We start from the raw sequence: 15,184 nt of genomic DNA on the forward strand, positions 1-15,184 counted from the left end.
ATGGGTCGTATGAGTATTCAATTTTCTTGTAATCTCGTGTTTAAGAACTTTGGTCTTGTCGGAATTTACGTTTGACAAGCGGTTCTAATTATTATCGAAACGAGTCAAAACCGACTCGTAAAATCCCGACTTAAACCCGCTCCCTTCCTTTCCTTTCTTCCTTTCACGTGGCATACCCCCTTCCCCTTCCTTTTTTCTGATTTTTCATGCCTATCTTCATCTTCCTCTTACATTCTTATCATTCCATCACCATAAACACCATTTTATCATCTTTCTAAGCTAAAATCACCATAATTTCCTCATTTCTTATCGGATTTTCACATAATTTATATTTCCGGAATCCTCTCGTCGAGATCTACCTCCTGGTATATTTTAATTTCAGTTTTCTTGAAGTTGTTTTAAGACGAATTTTGGTATAATTTCGGTATTTTATACTTATTATTGTGTTTTTATTGTTTAATTAGGTGAAGAATTGGAGGACGAGTTTGGGGACTCGTATATTGTCGAAGATAGTGGCTAGCTGCTTGTTAGGGTTTGGTTTTTAAGGTGCTAATTGCTCATTTTCTAGCTTAAGGTAACATATTTCGAGTTACTCGACGAATAATCGTCACATTCTTTGCTTTTTGTATGTTTTTATGATTTTTGTTTGAGTAGTAAATTTTCACATGATAAAATGGGTTGCATGCATGTCTAATGCTTGTCTTTTGTTAGTTTAAGTTAACCATTTGTATATTATAGTTTAGAACAAATTTGGATGAGTAATTATTTGATGGGACAAATCCGCGGGTTGGCTGGAACGTGTCAGTACCGGACCGAGACATTTTCCAATGTTTCCAAAAATATGACAGATTGAACGGCGTCGAAAAATTAGGTGGTTTAGCCACTTGAATCACTCAATTCGGAGTCCGTATGAGTATTTGGCGTCGTTTTACCGAAAAATTTATAGAAAAGTTACTGTTCACAGACCCGCGGTACTGTTCACAGCTGAGAAACAGGCCCGTGACGGGCCGCGGCAGGCCCGTGCTTGGCCCGGGTTGGTCCGTCGCTTGTTTCGTGGTTTTTCATGCTTTGTTCATCGTTTTAGGTTCATTAATGTTATAGTTAGTATAAGTTACATATGAGTACACTTTTGCATTGAATCATATTAGTAGTAAAAATTACGTTAATGGTAAAAATTATGTTTATATTGGTAGTTATCACATGTTAGAATAGATTATAAAATGAAATTGTAATGAATAGGCTCAAAATGAATTTTATAGTGATAATTGTAATGTTTTGTTGATTGTGCCGAAACCTGAGCCTTAGTCCCTTTGACTGATTCGATGTCAGTCAATTGAGTGATTGGTCAGCCGCAATTTAACCCGTACCTGTCGCAGGGCTGGGGTTGCGGGTAAAAATTCGGTTGGATGAAATTTTATATGAACTAGTTGTTGCGCCGCGCCCTACCGGGCGCGGAGCCCCAATTCGTGTGAATGTTCTTTCGTTTTTTTAAGGTATATCGTTAGTGTAGTTAGCTTCTAAGAAGGAAACATCTTACTATTTTTAGAAAGATTAGTTATTTATACATATTAGAAAGATTAGTTATTTATACATATTAGACATCAAATAAAACGTGACTAACCACTAATATAATGATTGCGGTAATTGTTTTTAGTTAATGTCCCCGAGTATATGTAATAAAGGAGCAACAACACCCCATATTATTTAGCATAACATATTTTGACCTGAGTTGTACGTCACGTTTTATTCGACCAGTATGAGCGACCCGTTTGACAAGTCTAGTTTCTTCCATAGTTCTTAGTATATTATGCAATAAATCTTTTGTTTTTACTTTTCTCATACGCTTATAATCTTTGCTCCAATTAAACACTAATTAAACAAGTAGATAATGACAACAATTTAACATTCCACCCAAACCATGATCCAAATCATAAATAAATTAATTAAATGTTTTCCAATTAAACCACACTATCTAAACAAAGTTTGTCAAATTACAGTGGCTTAATTCTACCAACATTAATCTAGAACTAATTGATCAACCTACGAAAATGTTCGCAAATGCATAATAACAAATAACTTCTCTAAGCTACAACACGTACAATAAATAAACTTGAAACCTAGTCCGCTTCACCAACACAAACGTCAGCCGCATGCCCTTTCCTTGCTCCTTGAACCCACGTTACATTTCTTTATAATTGGCCTAAAATTGACATAACAATGTTGTCAATAATGTTGCGTGAATAAAATCAAGTATCAAAAGTTCGATGAAGTTGCATATACTAATTATATACTTTCATATACGTCAGCCCTACCTGCACATAATTGTGAAATTACGTAAGTATTGTGACGGATCATCGATCATCGCAACATTTTTTGGAAATTTTGGTAAACTACCTTAGTTATTGTGAGTTACCATGTACTATTTACTAAAGCAAGATTAGATGATTAGAAACCAACTACTTATCAAAAATAGAACTATGGAAAATATAAGAAAGGTAAAAAATGAGAGAGATTAAACCCACGTTATTTTTTCCCAAAGCCGAACCTAATAGTGGTTCTCCCTCTCCTATAACCAGACTTCTCATCCACATCGCAAGGTTAAGAGGCAAATAGTTTGACAATACCTTATGAAGTTCATCAAAGTCATTGAATCAACTTATAGTCAATCAATTGGGAGAACCGGAGTGGTAAAACAAACAAAGAAGAAACTTATATCAACTTTTACCTTCTGATATGCCTTCTTCTTAGCTCCTTCAATCACGTTCTGGCAGTGATTCTGCTAAAAGTCGTCTCACCTTTATAATTGACATTTAACAAATTAATGCCATTATCGAGAAAATACGGATAATACAACCAGAAATCTAACCAGGATAGAAATCTAATAAAGGTAGCAAACCATAGGTTTCTAAACTAAGAACATTACAAAGGCAATAAATACTCAATCATCATCTCATCATCTTTATCAACATGTCGTTTAAATGTAAAGAAGGAGAGTTTCTCATTACAAAATAATGAGAACAAAGAAGAGTTACTACACAGGTATAACAAAAGCAAATATCATCCATTATACACTATAACCTATACACAACTCTCAAACAACACTATAGCAACAGCCACAAATTTCCAGATTCACTTCTCCACACATCGCACCCTATTATAAGGAGAATGACACGGTACAACTTCCACTTTATCACCATACAACAATACTCGATGACAAGAATGATAAGATTGCTGGCATTTTGGTAACATGCATGATTATTTAATCCCCTAATAAGTTTGTCTCTTCCTAGATGAGTCAAGTTTTCCTTTGTAAGACCTACACCTCCATCTCCTCTAGTCCTCCTCTAAAATTTGACTCTTAAAAGCTATTTTTTAAAAAAAAAAAAACTCACAATATTGCTAAAAACTCTTACTTTTAATCATGCAAAAGGCCAACATCATTCTCATCATTCTCCCTTGTTATGAAATTTTTTACTTTAAAGCAAGCTAAAGGTCGACATATTTCTCATAATTCAACCATCCCCCTCCTGCTCCTCCTCCGTGCCCCCTTCACTTTCCACTTTCTCTTTACCTCCTCAGCCTCCTCCCCTATCCCCTTCTAGTCCTCAGCCTCTTTCCATTTCTCCTCCCTCATATCCTCCTCATCTCCTCCTCCCTCCTTCTCTTCCTTGTCTTACTTTCCTTTCCTTTTCCCCTCCGTCTCCTCCTCCACTCTTACTCGAATGGATCACCAACCATGTAGGCAGAAACAAGCCTACCTATGAGTGCCATGTCCATCATAAGAAAAACCCCAACAACATCTCCCATTTACATTTGAAATAATGCTTTAAGTCCTTGCTACATAGAAAGACTGAAGAAATGGAATGATTCACATAAACACATACCTTCCTATTTTGAGAAAAATGGGATGATTCATATAAACATGTGTGAAATCTAAGATAAATGAACCCAGTTAGTTTATCTAAACATGCATCATAACCAATTTCTAAATTGTAATCCATGGAAAACAACAAAGTAAGTTAGTAGACACGCAACAACATGTAAAAGTGGAAGGGATAGAATTTTAGAGGTGTATCACAAAACTGCTGCAGCTGTGTACGATGCCAGGGATGAAAACAGGCCTTATCGGACACAAAACAGGGCATGCCAATGTATCTAAGTCGCTAACATTAGTAATAATCTTTTTTTTTTTTAAATTTCAGATCCGCTTTTAGAAATTTGGCAGATATCTAGACAAGAAAACATCTTTAGTCGAGGAACAAGATCACAAATCTATTTCCTATTCCAATTGGTGTTAGCTGAAACGGACAAATGCAGAACAAGCACGAAGTAGATAAAAACCGAGATTTCAGACAGATAGTTACCTCCTACTACACTCGTCATTCCAAACGAGATACACAAACACAGTAGAGTCAATCCAAAGAAGGTTCTCCATAGATCTCAGCACAAGCTCTAGCTCCGGAACTCTACATCATCTTCAGACATCATCCCTGCCACAGAAATCAATTTGAAGATCAATATAATAACTCATGTGAGTATGTCATTATTACCACCCACAGCAAAAGCACCACCTACAGTAAAAAAGCACTATTATGAGCGTACCAACCCCATACTCCCGACCACTAACTCATTTTTATAAACACGAAACATCATCCCAAAATGATACAAGGTAGAATAACGTAAACTTTTAGCTGACTATGAACAAAATGTTTAGCAAGATCAACAGCTTTTGAAATCGTAAACGTATCAAATTCATCCTCTAGTTTTCAATTTGAATCTCCCCGGAACAAAATAAAACCTTTACATCTCCAAAATAGGCAAATAGTGATATTTTCTAGTTGGACCAATTTAAGATAAATCGGGTTTCGAGTCATGCTTAGGATTTTCTATGGGGTCTGATATCGAGCTTATCAGGTTAACCAGGTCTAGCAATAAAAGTCAAATACCATTTTCAAAATAACATACTAAAATGTGGGTTTTTTGTTTTAAATTCTTTTGCAATAACGGAAATAACAAAATAACTTGTTAATTTTTTATAAGAAAATATACCCACTTGAGCATAACAAATGAACCAAAACCCTGATACCATTCTCGAAACAACAGACATGAATCAAAATTCCTTGCCAACCCAGATAAAAAACCGTTAAGATTTAAATGTTGCAAATTAACTGGCGCCTGCAGCAAGGCGTGCATTTCAGGAATCTAAAACCATTTACGACAACTATTTAGATAAAAGACGTGACTCACGTGAGAATGTCATTGAGGCGAGAGGTGGCGAACATTAAAAATAAAAACCACTGCCCTCGCCCGCCTTATTAACACCCCTAATAAAGATTAATCACTGCAATCATGCACCAAGCCATCAAGAGGTGCTTACCTTTATAAAAATCGAGTTTATTAGCCCAGCTTCAAATAAGTGAGTCGTTATTCGTTAAGCGAGAAGGTTATGAAAATGAAAAGTTAGAAACACTTATAGTTCACAACCCACCAACCTACGTTATCCTCAAATATTGTAGGTTATAAGTCTAAGCAGATTATGCGAAAAGTATTTAGATATCACATATCATCCATTCCATCCTTTCTCGATCCCTCAGTCCATAGCTGTATCCCTCTCTTATGGCTTTTCTACATATATTCATCCTTTCCCGACCCTCCTTCCCTTCGCTCTTCATTCCTTTCTTCATCCTTCCCTCCTCTCTCTACTTCTCCTTCTGCTTTAATTAGCTTTTTTATAAACTCTATAGGACCGGTTATTTAAAGAAAACATGTATTCTGAAAGTGACGTACGTTATAATAGTGTTAAAAGGAACTTACATAATTGAGAACTGAATAGAAGAAGAACAATATCGTGTAGATATTTTGTAGCAATAGCCTCCCCTAATACCAGCTGGTGGACTCTCCTCAATGTAATAGAGAACTAAATAGAAGAAGAACAATATCAACAAGCTAAATAACAATGGTTTTCCAATGGCAAAAGCATGTAAATCATAGATGATAAGGGTAATTGAATAGGTGGTGGAGAATACCCATATAGAAGTGATCAGTGTGTGGGTTATCAATTAGCTTAATAAGAATGACGATATTAAAAGAGAACAAGTTTGGTTATAAGTAAACCATAAGGTATAATAAACAGATCTTACCTAATATAAGAACACCTTTTCAATGTACACGACTCGTATCACCAAAGGCGCCTCTTGTTGTTGCAATTACCACCTTTATAGTCCATTAACAACAAATTCAATTAGAAGAACATAACTTTAAACAATAAGAATGATCCAAAGCTACTTTTTTCGCAGATTCGATATCAGTAGAAGGAGCCGCATCTACCTACAACAAAAAACAATAACAAAAACAACATAAAAAACGTGAAAAAGATAGAAACTTTATTACTGAGAACCATTCCAATATGGGTTTCATCTGATTTTGAAACCCAGATTGGAGCTGTAGCGTTCACTCCACAGCCCGCAAAACTGCAACCACAACATCGACAATCTAAAATATATAAAATCAATAAAAGGAAGTAAACAGTTCTGAATGGATCACCTATTAATTGCAGGGGAAGTGGTAAACCTAAAACCCTAGGGAATCCAGAGTCGACACAAATAACAGGGAGACATTCCAAACAAATGGAAGATTGTCCTGCATATGAACACGTCTAAACTTTAAGTCACCAACCCAAAAAACCAGGATCAAAAAAGTAAACGATAAGACGGAGAAACGCAAAAGGAAATACGTAAAACAAAACTAATTAGGTTTAGAATCAATACTTCTTGTGTTAAGCTCAAGCTCTCACCCCACTCCCGAGAATCCCGCACCCACAACAAAAGAAATCAACATATATAAAAGCAACTAAATTATGTTAACAGAAAGAGCTAATTGAAATTGATGCCAAAAATCTTGTTGTAAATGCAATTGTTGTACATATCTATAACCTGAACTCCAGGCCGACTTTTGTAGCCCTTAAAAACAAGTTTAACAACTCCCGAAACAACTGCAACAACACCCACCAAAAACTAAGTTATAAACCTCGCAAAGAAACATACAAACAGAGTATTAGTACGGTATAACCCTAACCAAACAAAAAAAATAAACAATAAGGAGCTGAAAGCTGCAACTTTAGAACAAAAAATAAGTTCAAAACTCGCATTGGCATACACACAAAAAAAAAACCACTCAAAATGGTGGACATCCTAAAATTTAACAGGGCACACCACCGAAACACAAAAAAAATAAAGAAATCCTAAAAGTGAGACACTGAAATCAAACAAACTACTTAAATTCAATAGGGCACCAACCTAATATATGAGGAAATAAACCTTGAAAACGAACAAAAAACCTAGAAAACGAAGATAAAAATCAAATTACTAAACAAAAAAAACCATTAAAAAAAAACAGCGAAAAGAAGAAAGACGGTGAAAAGAAAAGGTTAACACTAAAAGGATTTAAGATTAGGATTAAATACCTAGGTAGTGTTAGAGTTGTCAACTCCTACTACAATTTCTATTCACAACAACTGCAACTCTAATTTCTAAAGTTCACAACAACTGCAGAAACAGATATAATATGATTGTAAAGATTACAAATAACTTACAATTCACTGTTAATAAATCGTTTTAAACACCTCATAATACAATCTGAATAAATCATTTTAAAACCCCATAATACAATGGGAAAAGATCGTTTTTAAAACCCAAGAATACTAATAGGATTAACACTTGAAAAGGACCTTAACAACAACCTAATCAAATTGAAACCTCCAAATAAAAAATAAATTAGAGACTTGAGGAGGAATGATAGCAGATCGTAAAAAAACCAAGAAATTCATAGATGCGAAACATTTTAAAAAAAGAAAAAGGGAATTTAGAATCACAGCCACATACCTTTGAGGAGATTTACGATCAAGGTTGCTAGGTTTTGCGAGAGCATTTACGGAGTGAGATGACATACAAATTCAACAGAATGTAAAGCGCTGATTCACAAAAATTAAACTAAATGAGCAATCTAGGTACGTAGGGATTGAAATTAACATCTGAAATAAATTTAGAGGAATTCAGATATAAGATGAAGATAATTAATCAAAACGCCGAAGTGAAAGGGAAAAATGTGATTATACCAGATTTGTAGCGAAGGATTGCGCAGTCGAGGAGATTAAAATTGAATCATAACCTCGGGGGCGCGGAGAACAAGTTTGGTTATAAGTAAACCAAGTGACCCGGAACATCATTTCAGTTATTTTTTTTTAGTGGTTATAAGTAAACTATATACTTGCAATTGCAGTATAGTGAAGGGCTTGGCTATCTCCAGTGTAATCAACTTAGATACATTCATAAGTGAAAGAGCACCTACCATATTGTGAGAGAAAAGCGGGAAGTTTAATTTGCCCACGAGTGAGTAGCGACCATCAACAATTATCGCACCCTAAGCTCATAAAAATATCACCATTAACCATAGAAGGGAGAAAAATTAGCAAACTAATCACAACTTATATCAAAACCAACAAGGCATAACCAAATAACATTAATATAACTACTATGATAAATAAAAAGCATCCGATAATAACACGAATAACAAAGAAGAAAATAATACTCATGTAGTCAAAGACTCGAGTTGATGACACATCTTGAAAATTAGAGGGCCCTCTTACATGAGACAGCATATCCATCGAAGAGTAGTACAAAACCTGATAAAGCAACAAAAATAAAACTCGGTAAATCAAAAAAAAAAAAAAAAGTCAAAACACACATATCCACCAACATATACGAGGAATTGATAATCGAATCGGCCAATTTGTGATTGAATAGAGCAACACAAAAATCGTTAGGAGGCTAAAGGGGGTAACTAAGTAACAAGCTTACAAATGAGAGAACATCTTTAAGGAAAACCACCTTAAAAAATGCCAATCCCAAAACGAGAATCTGCAAATATCAGCAACAATAACCACAACACTAATTATAACCGCAGTTAACAACAAAACAAAGAGATCAGAAATATCAAAATCACAAAATCCACATTAACAAAAGCAATACATGGCCATTGGCCGCTAAATCGCTAACCTTTTAGGAGAACTAAACACATCACCATCTCCAAGCTCCTGGCCACAACTCTAGCCCCACAAAATAACCATTTCAGAAATCGGCGCAATAATAAATAGACAAATGAACAAAGAGTGAACAGATGAACACATGAACAAGCTTGTTCGTTTCTCGGGACCAAGCACAATAAATACTGAGATAACCATTATTTTCCAAAACTCTAACCCCACAAAATAACCATTTCAAAATTGGGCACGATTTCAGAAATGGTTATTTCAGAGTGAACAGATGAACAAGCTAAAGTTGTGGGAACGATAAATGTAAAAAATGGAATTCAGGAGAAATACCTTTGAGAGGATTTTCAATGTTCCGATTTCAGTTAGAGCTGCAAGGGTTTGAGAAGGGAGTACTATTGTGCGCAGGTTCATCGAGCAGTTGAGCGACATCGATATCTTCGTGAAACTACTAAACCCATTGAAGTTGCAGTAAATGTTAGACATCCAGGAATTGGTGAATCAATCAGAAGGGACTTTGCTATAATAAACAACGCAATTGCAAAAGTTTCAACATTTATACCTGCATTGAAATGGTTGAGATTAGATGAAAGTGTCCAGCAATTTTCCGTTTTCATGTTGTCTCAAGTTGACCTAGCCAGGGAAGCGGCTCATTTGAATCGTTTTATACATAATTTTCGGAGATGGAGGGATGTTTCTTTCCCAAAGCCTCTCTATCCGCTTGTGCATCCTGCAGGTTTGGTGGAAACTTTTGAACACGGGGAAAGTGTAACTGATTAAATATATAGTTTTGAGTAGTAAATGATTGCATTAAAGAAGCCAAATATCACACGTTAGATAGGAATTAGAAACCTATATGAGAATAATTTATCATACCTGGGCAATAGTACACTCACAAAGTCGTTTAAAACCCTCTAGTAGATACTGATCTGCAGCTCTAAGCAAGTCTTGCGCAATATCCAAACTTGCATTCACCGAGCCTGTATAGATATATCTGCATATTGACAATACAACATAAGTGGAACTGGTTGACTCGCATACATCAACGCCCGAACACAAACAGCTAGAGAGATGAATGCATACAGGTCTATAGACGCCAAAAGCTTAGTACCACGAGTTTAAAACTGCACTTGCGCACCTTGGCACTCATGCTCTTCTGAACAAAAACAACAATGAAAACAATCAATCAATAGTACTAAAGAAGGGGAAATCAACAAACCCTAATTTTTAAAGATCGCCTAATTCAACTACAACAATATAATTATCAATAAATCGGATCAAATAGAATTAAACTGAACAAAAACAACAATGAAAACAATCAACTCAATTCAGTTCTGTTCAGCATTAAACACAACCAGATCACAACATAATTAGCAACATAAAATATGATAAGTATAATATCTAAATCATCGTTCAAATCAATCAGAACACAATTAGAAAACATACCTTCAAAGACAAAGCTGATCATAAACCCCAATCGAAACCAATGAAATCATGATACCTAACAATGCCGACATCAAATCGAAACAACAACAAAAAAGCAACGCACATCTCATAATAAGAATAAGATATGAAGAAGCAAATATCTCTGGTGAGAAACTCCCTGGAGAGATCTCCTTGCTAGAGTTGTTACCATCATAAAAGGAACATCAAAAGCCAGAGGCATTGATGAATTATTGAGGAGTGAGGAGGAGTAAGCTGAAAAGGAGTGGATGAGAGTGGTATGTCGTAAAGGAGTGGTTAGGAAGTAAAAGAGAAATGGAGGGCTGTGATTAGAAGGTGAAATCCAATGGCAGAGGGGAAGCTTGAGGTAAAACTATTCATAGCTACAGTTATTTCAAGTATAAACTTTTATAGGTGTTAAGGATTGGATAATCGGCCTTTTTCTTGTTTTAGGCCATTTATCAAGTTTTTAGTTCACATGTATAGTTGGTTGAATTTAATAGTTTCTTATATTGTAGAAACGGCCCTAGATTCCCTGAAGCCTTTAATATTGTTAATATTTCTAGAAATGGTATTGGTATTAAATACTTTCTTGCAGGTTGTTGTGTTTGTCATAGATAGGTCTTTATAGTCTCTGACGAGTATATGTTCACTGCTTAATAGCCTTTGTGTTCCTGACTAGTGGATTTATATCCAAGTTGGGGCATGACCTCGTTACTTATTTTGATAGTAAGTGGTCAGCTTAAGTACTAGCCAACCCTTTGGTGGACTCCTTAGGGTACTCACTTTGTTTTAGAAAAATTGTGGGTCTTGGGTGCGGTGGTGTGTATCCGCATGTCTAGGTCTCAAGGCAGATTTTAGGCTAGGGTTGTGTTGTGTCTTGGCCATGTTTTATTAATATTAACCGCTGAGCCAAGATACCGGTTCGATTACCTTCCCTACCTCGTGGTATAGACTCGAGTTACAGAGTGACTATTGACGGTGCTAAGAACTTATGCCTGTCTTTGATATATTGCCCTTTCTTGTATGGTGACTTTATGAACTGTAATAGGTGAGATGTAAGCGATTCTGATTGATAAAGTTTGGATTACTACTTGTTATATGTTTCACATGATAGTTTAAATTGGTCAGTTTAGTATTCATATGTTAGAATACTTGGAAATTAGATTATTTATCATGTTGTTTACATGTTACACTACATGTTACATTAAATTTGACGTTTCGTGGCTGGGAGGACTCGAAGTTACTCCCCACTGAATTGTGGCTTTCGTGTTTGTATAAAATGCGATTGACAGGTTGAAGATTTAGATGGGGTCACAGACGAGCTAGTGAGCATAAGGAACCTTGGACCTAGTTTGGCTATTTTTGTAGTAAACCTTTTAAATCTTACAGGTTTTGTCTAGTTGAACCAATTACAAACATATCCTGTCAGTTTTTCTGTAGAATTTACGCGTTTAATTATCGCTAATTATTAAGGGTGTCACACAAGGGGCATGAAAACCCTTTGAACCACATCGTGCTTTCAAAGATTACATGTCTATCAAAGGCATCAAACCCGAGATGTTCCTAAGGATCTTTCCTTCATCTCTCGACACCATTCCTAAGCAATGGTTTTACTCTTTGGAGCATAAGAAGATTGCCACTTGGGATGATGCCACAATTAAGTTCACTAAACAATACGCGGATAATGCTGAGATCCAAGTCAACATGCGCACTTCTTGAGAGGTTCTTACCCAAAATGTGAAAGAAGGCTTCACCGACTTCCTAAGTAGGTGGAGGAAGACTACCACACAACTTGTTGAATGTCCAGACGAAGCCACTCTTTTTGGTAACGTTCATGGATAATTTGAGACCTATTTCTGCAAACCATTTGAGGTACCAAAACATAAAGTCTTTCAAAGACGTAACTGTGCTAGGGACGAGAATTGAAGATGACATCCGTAAAGGACTCTTGTCCAAAACAGTAGGTCATGGATATCAAGGCTCAACGAGTCGTTCTTATGGCTCTACTAGCAACACAGATGAGGTTAACCTTGTCGGATCATCAAAGAAGAATAACCCGCAAAGGAAGTTCACGAACATTGATGATTCATATTCCAACGCTATGAAAAGGTTGATAAAATAAGGTAAGCTCCAACCCATAGGACCTACGCCTGACCCAGAAAAGAAGTCTAAATTCTGGGATGAGAATGCATACTGCGAATGTCATAGAGGCAAGGGACACGATTGATGTGACCATAATTGGCGCATATTTAGCCCCCGAATTACCATTGTTTCCATGCTTTTTAGTGCCTATTTGGGTCATTTCTTATCTTTAGTTCTTTGTTTTGCATATTCTTTGAGATTTTGATCCCTTGGTAGGAAAGGAGTAAGAATCTTGCATTTTCATGGCAAAACGAGGCTAAATTGATTGTATTCAATGACCAAGCATCAAGAAGAGACAAGACTAGAAGGCCTTTGTACATATCATAGTAGAAGAACAATGTTGAGAAAGGATCCTTGCGTCCCCAAGGAAATCCCCAAGGAATTTATGAAGAAAAGGGAAGAAAAGAAGAAGAATTGACGCTGACCAACAATCCGAACGGATTGCAGACAATCCGTCCGTCCAGCTTCAACAATCCGAGCGTCCCTCCTTGGAATCCGCTCGGATTCCCCCTCAACAATCCGGCGTCCCTCTCTCCCGAATCCGCTCGGATTGCCCGCCCAAATCCGTCCGTCTCCGACTCTAATCCGCACGGATTTCAAGATAAAGACGGATTTCATTCTTCAAGCTACGAAAAGAGAAGCCCTTCTCTCGGAAAATACCGGCTCCTCCTTGCTCAACTTAAAAGTGTAATTACTAGTTTAGCCCTTAGTTAACCCTAATGCATCCTCCCTAATTTTCACTATAAATACCCCATTAGTCTAATTAGAGGAGCATGTTCTTCTTATCAATAATTAGTGTAGTTAATATCAATCAAATCTCTCTTCAATATTGTAATCAAGTATTAATCAAGTTTTAATCCAAGTTTTAGTTCTTTAATCTCTCTCTTGTTCTTCCTTTATTTTGGGTAATTGAAGATTATTTGGGTTATTATTGGGAGATTGACAACCTCTCAACCTAGGATTCAAGTACTTCTATTATTCTTGCTTTATTATTGGAATCATTAGTAGGTATAATCTCTTAATCCCTTTTTAATTATTGCTAATTACTTTCATTTATTCATCATGTTTCATATTGTTGGTATGATTGACAACCTTGCTAGCATGATCAACATGATAATGAGTGAGTAGTCTCTTAGCTAGGGTTTAATGGGTGATTAGGGGAAACCATCATGGGGATGATTCATGCTTAAATCATTATGCTTTCATATCTTATTTGCTTGCTTGTTTTGATCTTAATACATGCACATGTTATATTTGATGAAATGCTAGGCCTATGAATCCTTGCATTTACTATCATCTTCTATCTTTTCAATGAGACTTGTAAGACATAACCCAACTCGAGTCTTGTTAGACCATGCATGTGTTGAGTAGGAAAGATTAAGTCGACTTGTAGGTGTTGTACAATCTAATCGATTCGGCTCCGGGACCCAAACTTTCCTAGGATTGTAAGACATAACCCAACTCGATCCATCACAACAATAATTGCTTGCTTATAATTTGAGAACATGTTTGTATGACCATATCCCATGATTCCCCTATGAACCCATGACACCCTAGTGCCTTTAATCAATTGTTTACACCCCTTATTTTATTCATCTTGCTAGTTTATTTTCATTGCTATTTTAGTTTAGTGACCTTCTACATCAACCCAATTTGTGACACCCCCTAGACACTACTAGTTACAATAGAATTCTCATTTCAATACCCGTCCCTTGGGATCCGACCTTTACTTGCCTCTTTACTAATTGTAGAGTTGTTTGTGGAGTATAAATTGTGTTTTGTATCGACCATTGACCAACGACCACATATGCTTAATTGTGAACACGAAATGGCCTCGATCAAAAATGGAGCCGTTGCCGGGGACGGTGTTTAATTGATTTAAGATTTCTTTTTATTGTTATTAGTTGTGTCTTTCTTCACCTTGGGGAAGTAAAACTCCTCAAGGTTTGTTCTAATTGTTTTCGAGTTGTTTGATATTTTGCATGTCTAGAAGGTCACAAGGTGATTTGTTACCTTTTGACCGCGAAATCGAAAGAACCTTGACGAATAATAGGAGAGTTGTTAGGAGGAATTTGGGAGGTGTTGGTGATGTTGTTCAACCCACTAGTGAGTTTGTCAATCCTTTCGCAATAGAAGGAGAAGAAAACCCATTACACAATATCCCACAAAATCCACCTACAATGCCTAAATTCTCGTCACACTCTATACCCACCGAGGAGAATCTACCAAATGGTACTCCTACACCGCAACATCTCACCGGTAATTTTATTGCCAAGTCCGCCTTCATCCAACTAGTTGAGAGGAGCCAATTCGGGGGAATGCCTAGTGAGGACCCTCATTCTCATATGGAAACCTTTTTGCGATTATTGTGATGCTATCTCTCAAACGGGCGTGACTCAAGACCAAATTAGATGGGTCTTATTTCCCTTTTCGTTAATCGGCACCGCAAAGCAATGGTTGAAGGGCCTTGATAAGGCCACCCTTGGAATAGATTCTTGGAAGAAGTTAGCTCTAGCTTTCTACAAAAATTCTACCCAGGAAAAGACTAAC

General features: G+C 36.4%; 1 protein-coding gene and 1 long non-coding RNA gene across 7 annotated transcripts; both read right to left on the reverse strand.

Annotated features, from left to right (window-relative positions):
• Positions 1 to 1,905: 1,905 nt before the first annotated feature.
• Positions 1,906 to 6,078, reverse strand: LOC141621402 (uncharacterized). Its single transcript, XR_012532295.1, has 5 exons — positions 6,027 to 6,078; positions 5,815 to 5,917; positions 4,365 to 4,490; positions 2,726 to 2,795; positions 1,906 to 2,200 (listed from the first exon to the last, which is right to left on the reverse strand). It is a non-coding gene; the product is annotated as an uncharacterized LOC141621402 (long non-coding RNA).
• A 2,531-nt stretch (positions 6,079 to 8,609) lies between these two features.
• On the reverse strand, positions 8,610 to 10,811 carry LOC141621403 (uncharacterized). Of its 6 annotated transcripts, none has more exons than XM_074437938.1 (7): positions 10,493 to 10,811; positions 10,130 to 10,202; positions 9,923 to 10,040; positions 9,380 to 9,776; positions 9,054 to 9,103; positions 8,856 to 8,915; positions 8,623 to 8,680 (listed from the first exon to the last, which is right to left on the reverse strand). In XM_074437938.1, the coding sequence occupies exons 4-7, from the start codon at positions 9,530 to 9,532 to the stop codon at positions 8,641 to 8,643; spliced, it is 303 nt and encodes a 100-aa protein (XP_074294039.1). In that variant the 5' UTR covers positions 9,533 to 9,776; positions 9,923 to 10,040; positions 10,130 to 10,202; positions 10,493 to 10,811; the 3' UTR covers positions 8,623 to 8,640. The 6 variants fall into 6 exon arrangements, 5 of the variants coding, with proteins under 5 accessions (XP_074294039.1, XP_074294042.1, XP_074294041.1 ...); XM_074437941.1 differs by having other exon boundaries at positions 9,380 to 9,494; positions 9,609 to 9,776; positions 10,130 to 10,811; XM_074437940.1 differs by having other exon boundaries at positions 9,380 to 9,497; positions 9,609 to 9,776; positions 10,130 to 10,811.
• Between the last annotated feature and the right edge of the window lie 4,373 nt (positions 10,812 to 15,184).

This window comes from Silene latifolia, chromosome X (genome assembly GCF_048544455.1).
Source record: "Silene latifolia isolate original U9 population chromosome X, ASM4854445v1, whole genome shotgun sequence".
In the NCBI taxonomy this organism is placed as follows: domain Eukaryota; kingdom Viridiplantae; phylum Streptophyta; class Magnoliopsida; order Caryophyllales; family Caryophyllaceae; genus Silene; species Silene latifolia.